General features: G+C 41.4%; 1 protein-coding gene across 3 annotated transcripts in view; it reads right to left on the minus strand.

Annotated features, from left to right (window-relative positions):
- Positions 1 to 13,322, minus strand: part of LOC308144946 (oxysterol-binding protein-related protein 10-like) — a 62,865-nt gene that overhangs the window by 11,592 nt on the left and 37,951 nt on the right. For all 3 annotated transcript variants that reach the window (XM_080516237.1, XM_080516236.1, XM_080516238.1), the window contains one exon: positions 7,112 to 7,242. In XM_080516237.1, coding sequence (XP_080372363.1) covers positions 7,112 to 7,242 — 131 coding nt within the window. The remainder of the gene's footprint in view (positions 1 to 7,111; positions 7,243 to 13,322) is intronic.

The following is a 13,322-nucleotide window of genomic DNA, read 5'->3' on the forward strand; positions in this document are numbered from 1 at the left end:
CCAATGCTTTTATTCTTCTTATTCTCTTTCTCATCGATGAAACTTGGATCACTGCTGCACTGTCACTCTGAATCTTCCCCATGAAGACTGAAACAAATAAGGAGACCTTCTGAAGGACGTGAAGATTAAAATGTGCTCATGTTTGGGTTCAGATTTTAAAAGTAACAAATTTCCTCTAACAAAAATAAACAGTTTCTATTTCACCTCATTATTACTAAACTAAGCCCTTGAAGATATACAACTGTTTATCAGCTTTAAATAAAACATCAGTTTCTCCAGTTTGGCTCTTTAATAGTAAAAATGAATGTTTTTAATAATAATTGAGGTTCTTACATTGTCTTATTGACGTATTTCTCCAGATGTGCATTTATTTCCCACTTCAAATGAAGTCTTGTATAGGTTCTCGTCTCTGACAGGATCCAGTTCATTATTGTGGCCTGTTCCACCGCGTGGCTCCCGTTCGGCCTCGGGCCTCGTCTTCATCGGCCTCGTCTTCATCGGCTGCAACTGTAAACCTTCAACCTGCCACATCTCAGCGTCTCCATCATCACTTAGCGGGCCCGAATCCGTGACATTTACTGCAACAATCCCCGCATGGCGCACGCTCATCCTTTATTTAAGTGAGATAGTTGAATAAATTGATGGGTCGACTAAAATAACAGCCGTGTGTGCGAGTGTGTCTTTTAGATTATTTTTTTTCTTCACTTTTTAAGCTCCACTTCCTCCCGTGTGAAATGTCAGGGATGATTTGAATGTCATCCGCCAGGGAGTTACCGAAAAGCTCTTGAGCTGCAGCTTCTGAGAGCTTTTTCTCCATTTTGGCATTTATTTCAAGTGACACGTGTCTGTTTTTACACGCTGCCTAATAAAGGTATATTACTCTTTAACAGTGACTTGATTAGCTGCATTAAAGCCACTTGCAGCAGTTAAGAAGCTGCTTTAAGTGCCTTTCGGATTGGATGTAATGCATTTACTGCTTACTCAAGTAAATTAGCTGAGGTGTGTGTGTGTGTGTACATGCGTGTGTGTGTATGTGTGTGTGTCAGCAGAGGAGTGACATTAATGAACAGTGACTCCAGTGGAGGCGTCACAGCATGAAACCAAGGAAACAAATAAGTGTACGTTTATCCAGTTGCAACATACAACTAACCAATGACAAAGTCAGAAACGTTCATGCAAAACAGTTTGACAAACTATTTACAGTCATTTTAATTCACAGATATCTGGAATTATATTACATTAAACAAAAGAACTTGCTGCCATCAAACTTCTCGCTTCAATTTATTTATTTTATTCATGTTTCCTTCTATTTGCAACTTTATTGTTTTATTTATACACATCACACTAAACACCTTGAATCATGGTAGAGAAGACACAAAGTATATTGTGCAAAAAAATACAAAATCCAGAACTTGAAGCTTGTGTTTTTCTATAGAGAGATAAGAGGAGCTTCTAATACGCAGGTGTCAGAGTCGATCCAGGAAACTGGATGTGGAGGTTGAATAAAGGACGGATGAGAGAACAGAGAGTGACTCGGGGGTTTGTTTTCCCTGCTGAGAAAACGCTGCTGCTCATTATTGTCTTTCTGTCTTTATATTTTTTTACAACGTCACACCTTTTCTCTCCTGATACTAATCCGGACAAACTGACGTTCTGTTCACACACAAGTGTAATTCAAAGCATCTCCCTTCTCCCACAACATAACTATAAATCAGATATCAAAAACACAATATTATCACGGCTGCTGGTGTTTCCATGATCCATGTGAAGTGACTCAGAAGAGCTGCACAGAAATTCAGAGGAGTCCTCTTCCGCCCTCTGCTGGTTAAAACTGGGAACTTTGATCTATTTATCTCAGCTGACAAATGAAGGGGAAAAAAATAAGGCACTTTTTTTTGTTTGTCCCAGAAAAACGTGAATATATGTCACAGAATGGATCGTTGTTTTACTACTCACATATTCAAGGGCGTTTCTAAACCATCTGTGCACCTTGGAAGCCATTTCATTAAGTCTTGGTTCCATCCTGTCAATGTAGTTTAAGGGAGTTTGAAAACCCCTTCTAAACAATATACAACAGATATTAAGGGGCAACATCAGAGACAGTGACAGTGTCTAAGTAAACATTATTTTTCATTGATATGTCCCAACATAAGTTCTCTCTAATTGCCGCCATCTGGGCGCCTCTGCTCATCATAACAGAAACTCTCCTGGCTTATCTCTCCCTCTCAGTAAATCAACGCTTTCAGCTTCGAAAAATGCAGCACTCGAGAGAACTATCGGTGATGACTTGGCATCCATTTTTCCAGTTTCTGCAAAGAGCACATTGCAATGTAGGACAGCGATTCTCTCGTGTGAGAGGAGAGGGAATGATGTGCCGCCTTCGACAGCTTAAATATGGAAAACTGCTCATGTGATCTCTTCACTGCAACCTTGAAACACGTCGAGGCCAAAACAAGGACAACGTGAGAGGAAGAAGAGAGTAAAACTAAAATTGTAAGGTTCAGAAAATGAATATTACACAACTGCTGTCTGATTTTGTTCACGCCGGGCAAAAGCAAGTCCATCCGCACACAAGTGCCACGATAAACACGTGTTTTAATTAAAAAAGGAGGACGATCAAGCAACATTCCCTGTTGTTCTCCGCCTTCCCCCCCCTGTCCTTTACAGCAGCAGTGATACTGTGGAGGCATCCTGCATGTGTGAAGGGAGATCACTGGAGCTGCTGCAAACACATGAACCCACCAGATTTCTGCAAGCACCAGCAATTTCCCCTCCGTTTTCCCCACAGTCACGCACCGGCCCAGCGCTGACTCTCGTTGACTGCGTACCGGGACTGAATACCAAACACCATGGAGGTGCTACATAATTCAAACGGCCTGGCTTTATTATTCCAGCGTCATGTATTTCAGGACTGCTTATGAGATCACAAGGAAAATAGTTTTTAAAAAATGTTTTAAAAAGTGTACAGCTGCAGGAATGTTGGAAATCATTTGAGTCGTGCAGGTCAATTTAGTCAATAGAGAAGATTGATGGATGGATAAACTTTAAATTGCTTTGATATGAAGCTCCTGAATGATGCTTCTGCATCTGCAGTGTCTTTCTCTGCCACAAGATGGCAAACTCTCTTCCTAACCGCATCTCAGTAAATCCACTGTCCCTCTTCCATCCTCCAAACATCACAATTGATCAGGAATCTATCCCCTGCACAACTTTCCAGCTCTAACGGGGTTATTGCAAAGTGACACGTCTGCCTTCCCTCCAAGACTCTCATCACTACTACAGCACAGTGTGGACTGTCAGCCAATGCTGCTTACACAGCAATACATGTGTTTACAAAGAACAAACTGTATTTTCATGTGTTACAGTCTGGATTTATTTGAGATCTAATGACACTATATAACACACTTCAACAAAGCCTTAATTAGGATTTTTATTGCGTTTCATCAAACTCCTTGAAGTATGTGGTAATTTTCAGTCCCATACAAATCGAATGATGGATCACAGGATGAGAATAAACATAAATTGGCCTAGCATTGACGAATTACCGTCTGATAAATGTTCCGGCCACTTGGTGGCAGCATAAGGTGGCGCGGTGGAAAGATGATCTGCATTTAGACTGTAGGAACAAGCCTCCGGGTCTGAATTCATTTTCTACCAACATTCCCTGGTTGTGAGTTAGTACTGTCTTCACTGCCTCATTTTAAAAACTCCCTTTCTTGTCAATTTACTTTGATGAAATGGACGATTTGAGCATTTCTCTGACAGGACTCACAAAGCTATTAAAAAGTTTTCTCGATCAACCTGCTCACAAGTTTGACGGAAACAAAGCGACTGAATGAGGATCGCCAGGTGCAGATGATATGAAAAACATACGAATTTTGTCCATTCTGAATGGAAAGAAAATCCCTTAATGTAATGATTTGCAAATAATATAATAAAATAGGAAAAGATCCTTCCATAAACAGCAGAAAACCTGCAAAAAAAAGGCTTAATTTCCAAGAAATGTAATCATATTTATGTAATGTTGCATTATTAGCTGCAGTTATTACATTAAGAAAGGAATTTCTAATATTCTATGACACTATTGGCAGGTTGTTACGCTTTATTACATTGAAAAAGACCAAAGTTATGCATGTATTAGCACCTTATTGGTTGTTACAAGTCAACAATGACAATTATCACTGCACCTCTGTAGAACCAGGTTTTCACTCATGTGCCAATAGAAACCTTCCATGAACTTGACAGATTCGATGGGACTGCACTGCTCCAGGTTCACTTCTGCCGTTTGGGCTCTTATGAGTCATTTTGTGGTTCGACTGGAGAGTCGGCTCATTTTCAGATCCGGCGTCCGTTTAAACCAGCGCTTCCCTCAGAGTTGAACAATATCGTCTTTTGACAGTCAAAGAGCTGGTTAGGAGGCGACGCTGAACCCATTAATCTTCATCTGGTTACTAATAGCCGAAGTCTCCATTATTGCACCAGGTTTGAATAAAAGTACGGCAGAAGCAGACTCGTGTAACAATAAAGAGGTTTGGCTCTGTGCTCTGGACCGTCGCTGCACGCCAGCGTAGAACATATCTGCAAGGAAGTGAGAGCTTTTAATAAGGCACAGAAATTGACGTCGTGACTTCGGGGAAGAAAAGACTGTAAACAAACTGTGGCTGGAAAAAGAAAACGTACAGACACCGAAGGAGGGAAACAGTGAATCTTTGGATTTCTTTGGTTGTGCTATGCTATGCTATGCTATGCTATGCTGGTAATATTAGTAGCCTACTAGTTTGATATCATCGTAGTACTTGTATTATTGCTCGCAATAGTACAGAAAGTAGTAGTTGGTGTTGTAGTGGGATGTTATAGTAGTAGTAATAGAAATAATAGTAGTAGAGGTAATAGTAGTTGCACTAGTAGTAGTACTAGTACTCCTTCCTCTACTACTCATACTACTGGCATTTCACTATTACGAGTTGTTGTTGTAGTAAGCTTCTAGTAGTTGTACCACTACAGTAGCAGTACTTAACAGCTATCACTACTACTACAATTACTAGTGTGCACTACTACTAGTACTAGTAGTAGAAGTTTTAGCTAAGAAGTTATATTAACCATATAAGAAGTACAGAGGTGTTGTGGAGGTTTTCGTCTCACAGTTAGAAGTTCTCTTTCCTCCACAAACATCCAGCAGAGATTATTCCTTTAATGATGCGATTATTCTCATTTATACAAGCGTATTCTGGACCGCTGCCCCTTCAGCACCGTGGCTCTCAGATTAAACCGTTTCTACCGGGATCGCGAAATATGCTCCAGCTATTAAAGCCAAAGCTGCTGCTGCCGTCGGAACGCTGACGGCAGATGATCCTTTTTCCAAGGTGCCATGGAAACCAGGTTCACACACCAAACATCTCTGCTTTCAACGGCAGCTCGGCTTTAACCGATAAGACTGGAAGCTTTCATTCCACAAGTGCTTTTCCAAGGGGCTTCAAAGAGAATTCCAATCCTTCCTTCAAGCTGGAATTACCGTAGTCTTTTTGAGAAAATAATCAGCGTTTTGAACTTAATCGTGGACGTCCAGCGACCAGTGTTTCACCACTGAAGCCTCAGCCGGTGTGTTTCCATGTGACAGCCAGCGGTCCAGACAGACAGCCGGCTCGCAGACAGTCATGACTCCATGAGCCCCCCCCCTCCCCCCGGGACGGACTCTGTTCCTCTGTACTGCGTGACCCACTTCACTGACAGCAGCCCTGTTCAAACTTTCAGTGGAGACGAGAGCTTCTCTCGCCGAGCAACAAGGAGCAGCGTTAATGAGAGGATGGAAAGAAAAAAAAAAGACAAGTGGCTCCTCACCGGGGGTCTGCAACCCACCGCATGGCTCTTCAGCCACGGCGTGATCGCTCCCTGGAGCTTTCGGAAGGTTATATGTAAATAAACACTTTCCTCTTGTTTTGTTTGGTTTAATTTGCACAGCAGATGGAATTTTAAAGGGGGACTCTTTATCTCCTGGCAAAGAAGAAAAATAACAAGCAAGTGTGACTTGAATAGGGTAAAACTGGTTAAAATAGCTCAAGAAAAAAGAAATCTCACAAAGTAGCAAAATTTGCTAAAAATGACTGAAAAGGAAAAACGTATAGCAATCGTATAAAATTTGCACACAAAAAATATCAAAACAATTAAAACACCTAAAATAGCCCAAAAAAAAGAGGTAAAACTACCAAACTTGCGAATGTGCAGAAAAACTATTTACTATGGCTGTGGTGCGCAAGCCCAGTGGCAGCGCTTCGGAAAAATTGCGTCCCCCCCCCCCCCCCCCGTTTCCATGGAGACCGATTTCGGAAAAGTTCCACCCTGGGAGCCATTTCCAAAAAGCTGCGTGTTCAGTAACTTCTTTGTTCTGCTTTTATAGTAGCTCAAAAATAAACCAAACACTGACTGTCGACTCAGTTTTATGCTCATCTAAAAGTTTCACAGCTGTATTTTTGTGAATGAAGAGAGAGAGACGAGTAAATGTTTTTGACGTCAGTTCCTTAATGCAAGCACATAATGAAATCGTTTTTCCAGCTGAGGCCCCAGAAAATTAAATAGAAAGAGACTTTTTTGAGTCCAACAAACAATAATACCTTTGATTCCAGACATAAGTTTGACTCAAAACAACAGAAATATTCATCATGACAGATTGAAAATATGTATATTTTCTAAATTAAAGAATACAAAAAATCCCACAATATGGTCCAATCCTTGTTAAAAAAGTCTGTACGACATCGATCTATCTGGAATTGACCCTTTTTATGTGCAGCATATTCTTCTTATGGGAAAGATGTGGCTGTGGACACTTTAGCCGGGTGAGATGAGAATCGAACCACCAAAACTGAGGTTTGAAGAAAACCTTTGCTAGCTGAACCAAACAAACCCTGTTCATGATCGGAGGCTGCGCAATGTCAACACCAGTGAAAACACCCTCAGAACCAGCAACACAAACAGGAAGTGGACAGATAAAAGCAGAAATAAGAGATGTGACCAGCTGAGAGCAGTGAGACGCTCCCCCGAGACGCCACAAAGCGAAACCAGAGCAGGTCGGCGACCTGGGAGGTGACGGCCGACAACGTGACGTAACGTTTCTCACCTCAGCACCATGGGAGAGACTCCTTTTCCTGAGGGCCGGAGAGGGCTCGGCTGATTGTAGAGGAGTCAGACCCCCGTTCTTCCACGGCTCCCCTGAGGGCGACTTTGGTACAGTCCACACAGGAGCACCATCTGAAACACGACAAGGCGCCGGCGTTCAGTGAGGCAGGGCGAGGCAAGGCGGCGGCGTCTGGGAGAGACACCCTGGGTTCAGGGGTGAGACAATCATCAAAACTCATATCGCTCTCAGCCAATATTCAAGTGTGCGCCGCCCTGAATGAGCGTAATAATCCTGCCCGGCTCAATCAAAGGTACGGCGGCGACTAGAATGATGATTGGCTTTAAATCCAGGCCACCAGCAGTGAAATATTCTGCACAAATATTAGAAATCAACAACCTGTGTCTGTGTGTACCCTGTGTCACGGCGCAGATAAAACTTTAAAGCTGTTTTTTTTTTACAAAGAAAATACTCAGCTTCAGGAAATGAGCTGTCAGAGTTGATGAATTACCTTGATGATCTATTTCTGAAGCCAAATTTATGAAAGACTCCTGTGCAGTGAGAGGCTCCACGTCTGACTGCTTTTCAGACCTTTAACCAACACAGGACTGTTTCACAATAAAACGTTACTAGAACAGTTTTGCATACGCATAGAATTTAGCTTTTAAAAGATATTATTGAACGAGGAGGCAACTTTTTGTTGTGGTGCAAAAACATTGATGGAAAAGTTATTCAATAGTTTTGACTGCAGTTCATGTTTGTGACAGATTTTGTGTGACACAGATGTTGGCTGATAAATAATGATTCAACATTTTTCTTGAACACTTTATAAACTATTTAGAAGCATAATCTTGTGTCATTTATAATTTTTCATAATATCATTATAAGTTTTCAGGCTCACATCTGCCCCTCCATATTCCTAAAAGTACTCTCAGAGTCTTATATCAGCATTGAAGAAGAACCTATGAACACATTTAGATATTTATTAAAGTATATTTCAGGCTTCAGTTACTTTTTAATATAAAGTTGCCTACTTTTATGAATAAACTCACCAGTTTAGTTAATCCCTTTTAATTCACTTAGTGTTTTATTCTCTTATAATCTCACTAATTAATAAACATTTTCATTTCATTAACCTTTTATTTCTTTATTTTTCTAACAATTTTAGTATTTCCCCATTTAATTCTACTATCTATGTATGCAAATACTATTTTCCTTTTATTGATTTTGTTAATCACTTGTGAAAAACTGATGAAAATTGATTAATTGATTTATCTATCGTCCCATTTTGAAACTCAGTACAATTAAGGGTGTCACACTGAATGAAATCATACATATTTTATATATTCATATTTTAATTTTTTGATTAAAGTCTTATATAATTATATGAACTGGTGCTGGTTTCAATCAAACTAAAACTAAACCAAAACCGGAACATAAAGGCCGATTAGCAGGGAAAACAAGCGATTGAAAATACCTAACATCTATTAGGCACTTATTTCGATCTCATCTATGGGGCTTAAGTTGTAAAGTCATGAGACACAGTTAATTAAATTCCCTGAAATCAGATAAAGTGCGAAACTCGGGAGGAAGAAGAGCTCCTCATTAGACAAACTGCTTCCTCAGAAATAGACTGAACCTACCGACTGAGGTGTTCCTGTATAAATAGACTAATCAATAACTGCTTTTAACATGATGTAATCTACATAGAAATATCAGTTACCAACCTGCAAGCCTCCATTTATTCAACGTTTTCTAACACAGGATTATCTGCCATCTCCTCGGGGCTTTAATATTCCAGCTGCGGGTCTGATTTCAGAGTGCAGGTAATGGATCCGCGCTCCTCTCGGCTCCCTCCACTCAAAATTGGGTTAAAAGTGTGATTCGCCGAGAGGCACTTCTTTGATACCCATTAGTGAGACGCAAGGCTGTGCTGACACAGGTCGACATGCCGGCGGGCTCCAGGCGAAGCTGCCGGCACAAAATGTGCTGAAACAGGCCCCCGGGGCCCCGTCTCCACTTTGGTCAACTGACAGCTTGACTGACGGGAAGCTAAAAAGTGCGAGTGAACCTCGTCCACCGACGTCAAGACTCATGGAGAGCGGGGGCCCGAGCCACGGGGGCTGTTCGGCCCAAAGGCCAGGCAGGGGTGAGAGAATTTAATTGAAGCGGATTCTCTCTTTTTTTTTTTTAGGAGGAGGAGGAGAAAGAAAATATTATTTTCAAGACATTTGGAGGTTAATGGGTTCCTCACAGGAAGTAGTTAATGTGTCGATGCTGTAAATCAGCCAGGTGACAGAGATTCAGGCATGTGCAAAAGAAAAACAGCAAGAAGTCAGTGTGTGTTTTTTTTTTAAATATTCAAGAAGAAACATGTGCACACTGATGAAGGTGACACTGTTGAAACAAATCACACGTAAGCTGGGATTTTTTACTTTGAAATTGTTGAATTTGCAGCTTATAGCAATCGTCTTCAGAATTCTAGTCTGAGCCTCTAAAAATCTCAAGATATAACTGAGTGCACTGTCAGGTTAATTGTCCATTGTTATTTTCTGTTTTTTGCAGAACTATTTAAAAGTTTTTGTTTTTTTTAAATGTCCTAATTGCTTTTTGTACTTTCTAAATATTATTCTTTCAAAGGGAAGACACGTAGCTATTACTGTTCTTATCAGTGCTGTTCATTACTGGTTCCAATAGTTTTGATGTAAGCACTATTTTCAAGATGTTTTCCACTTTAATTACCTCGTTCCAAAATATCAGAAATGTTCTTGAATTATTATTTTTTTTATAAACATTTTTTGGTCATTAGATATTTCATGTAATTTAGCTTGAGAACTTTTAATTATTCCAATAATGAGCAGACCTCAGACATGACTTCATTGAATTTGCTAAGTAGGTAGTAATCTGGCCTATCGTGTTAACAGCGAATTTATAATTACACACACTGTTTCGTTAGGTGCATTCTTAAATGTCTATTTACAGTAAAGTAAGAGATCCCGAATCTTTTCCTGCTTTAGAGGCTCAAGATGTGCAGGTCTGGCTCTTTATGTGACGAACGGCAGCATCACAGCAGAATCCGAGGGTTTCGGCTCACACCTTGTCAGGTTTGGTTAAATTCAAAACAAACTCTGCTGTGATTGCTGCATTACTGATGTCTCTGTATGAACGCCGCCATCTGGACCCCGACGCTTACGAAGCGCTGCATGTTTGCAGCAGATCATACGAGACGTTTGCAAGGGACAGACTCCTGCTGTTGTTTGGACTACTTTATGCACTTCATTAGCTTTTAATTAGCTCCCGGCTGGTAAAAAAACCAACAAAAAAAAAATACCACCATGATGATGCTGTCAGCACAGCACACAATGTAGACAACAAAACAAATCTCAGTAGTTTTTGTTATTTTTTTCCCCCTGAACTTTCATCCAATCCGCTAATTTATCTGAAGTAAAATTTTTATGTCATTATTTTGTTAATGTCAACCAACAGGTTAATATCATAGACAATGTTTAGTTTTTTTGCCTGCAGCATACTTCCTGTTGCACATGGCTGACGTCTGCCTGGATACCGTCGCCGGGATGTCGCCGTAAAGCACCAGAAGTAGAGGCACTCTGGGAGCAGGTTCATGTTGAGACCATTGGATGAAGGCATGCAGGTGGGTCGCATCAAACAAGTGGAGACGCAAACATTCATGCAGTTCATGTTTCCAATGGTTTTTTGGGGGATTTTCTTTTTTTTTTAATTCTTCCATTTCTGGGCTTTGATATCAACCTTGTAATGCGGCCTCGTCCAACTTTCAACCTGCGTCTTCTTCTTCTTGTCCTTTTTTATTTCTCAGTCAAAAAAAAAACAACCGGAAAGACATGCTCTTCATCGCTCATTTAAATTTAGGGTAAATTAAGGAAACTTCTGCTTCAAATTATCTATTGAAGCTGCAAGGGGGAATTTCCTTTATGGAATTAATTTCCTTAAAGGAAAGTGTTGTTTGTGTGGACAGAGGGAGGGTGGGGGGCTTCAAGCTCTTTGTGGCGGTGACGGGGCGAAAGGGGAATCCAAAAAGAGCTAAAACGAGCAGCAGAGATCCTCCATGACATCAGCTGATAATTTGCTGTCTGGTTCTCGACTGGCAGGTTTTTGATTTTTTTTTTCTTTCATGGTTTAATTATGAAAACCAACTCAAAGAAGTTGCTCTGGTTTTGTTGTCCGAACAACGGGACGACCCCCCCCGGAGGGGATCAACATGCCAGCCAGACTCCAAATCTCATGCTGGAGACTTGCCTGCCCATGCAGTGACATTGCTTCTCCCATGTGGGCATAACGACACCATTCAACCAGCCAACCGACCAACCAGCTCCTCCCTTTATCAGCGACATCAAACCAGGATGCTGCTCATGCCGGTGAGCCTTCTCTACCCATCTACCCCGGCCAAACCCAGGACCCTAACGGTGACGCTCCTCACTGAGGTGTGGGGGGTACATGCCGGAAGCAGGGAGCAGCTGGACCCCGACAGGACTGATCAGCCAGGCAGCGGAAGGAAAGAGGTTTGTACTTGCGGCCCGGCGGTCCCACTCCACACCACCCCCTGTCTGACGAACAGGTACAGGGCAGGGTGGCTGCTGGCGCAAAGAGAAGACCGACAAACCGTGAGGAACGGACGGCGTCCGGATGAAAAGCTCCACTCACCCAAAACCCAGAGACGAAAAAAAAAAACAAAGGAGGGAAGAGGCGACCACAAACCTGCGAGGCATAAACGATGGCTCTGAATGGTTTGCAGCTCACACTTTTGGGCGCCATCAGGTTGGATTCACAGCGGTTGTGGTAAATGTGACATCTTCTAGTTTTTAATCCAGGTTCAGTGTGGAAACAGCTTTTATGTTACGCTCAGTGGATGCGATTTGCATGCCAAGCCACTAGTTGGTGTTGTCGCTTCATAATGCAACAGTGAGATATAAACATTGAGGCTCTTTCTTTGTCGTATAGGCGAACTCTGTCTGTCATATTTGAGAAATGTGTCTCCATTGAGCCGGACGATGGTGTTGTAAAAGTACACTTTGTTGGAGAAACGATAAGTCAGAAGAGTGAGCAGAACAAACACTCAGGACTCCTCTGTTGTTGTCTACCGGTGCGTTTCCAAAATGTTGCTCTCTCGATTTTAAAAAGAGCCATTTTTCAGAGAGAGCTATTGTTGTGTCGACGAAACGTTGTGTAAAAAGCTCTGAACAAAATCCACACTGAAAAGCACTCTCGGTGGACAGAATGAACAGGGAAATTTGTTTTGTCTTCAAGGACCGTGAGAAAATGAGAGCCTCTCCTGGCAGCTCATTCTCAGCACGTCGTCGGAGAAAAACTGTCGGGAGTGTGGGTATAAAGACCTTCAAAGACTCACAAAAGTTTGATTTTCCTGATCTTCCTGCTCCAATATATTTCCTTATATTTCTCTATTTCTTTAGGAAGTTTCAGTCTACGATGTGAAAACATGCTTCTATGCGTTTCTGACGATTGTGTCATCAACAAGCGTTTAGCTGATTTCCTAAACTATAAATACGTCGTATAAAGAAAGTGAGATGATTTTATCGGAGGCACGAACACAAAGTCAAAGGTGATGAGAGGCAGAAAAACACCATCTGCAAACTGAACCACAAACTGAGGTGAGAGTATAAATAAGCTTATAGGTTCAATTTCTCAGTTTGCTTTACAGATTCACGAAGATGATGGGAGGGAAATGTCAGGACAAGCCACTGAACTCAGCTGCCTTCCTAAGAAAACACATTTAAAACACCTGTCATGATATTTTGGGGATGTGAAAACAACTTTTCAGTTCTTCCAACTAAGCTTTGGTTCAATTCGGAAGCAGTGACCATCGATGAAATCATTCCTATTGCTCCTATCATCATCATCATTCTCAAGCATTTTTAACCATAACATTTGAGAGTGTGTAACGTAATCCACTCTCAACTGCTGTGAATGGGAATGAGCAAGCAGCAAATTTTCTTCAGAGCCACCTTTCAAGCCTTCAGGAGAATTAGTTTGAGCTACTTCGACAGTGTTTTTAGCGGAGTCCTGCTTTAAGTCAGCATCACTCCTCCTTGTTGTTCTACAGCAACTTGCAGAGCGTAAATGGATTACAAATAATCTTTTTTGGGGGAAAATAGGATTAGTCCGACAGCATTTGATGGATTTCACCTCATCTCAACACACTCATACTGGATCCAGTGTC

Source organism: Blennius ocellaris, assembly GCF_963422515.1.
Source record: "Blennius ocellaris genome assembly, chromosome: 20".
Classification (NCBI taxonomy): domain Eukaryota; kingdom Metazoa; phylum Chordata; class Actinopteri; order Blenniiformes; family Blenniidae; genus Blennius; species Blennius ocellaris.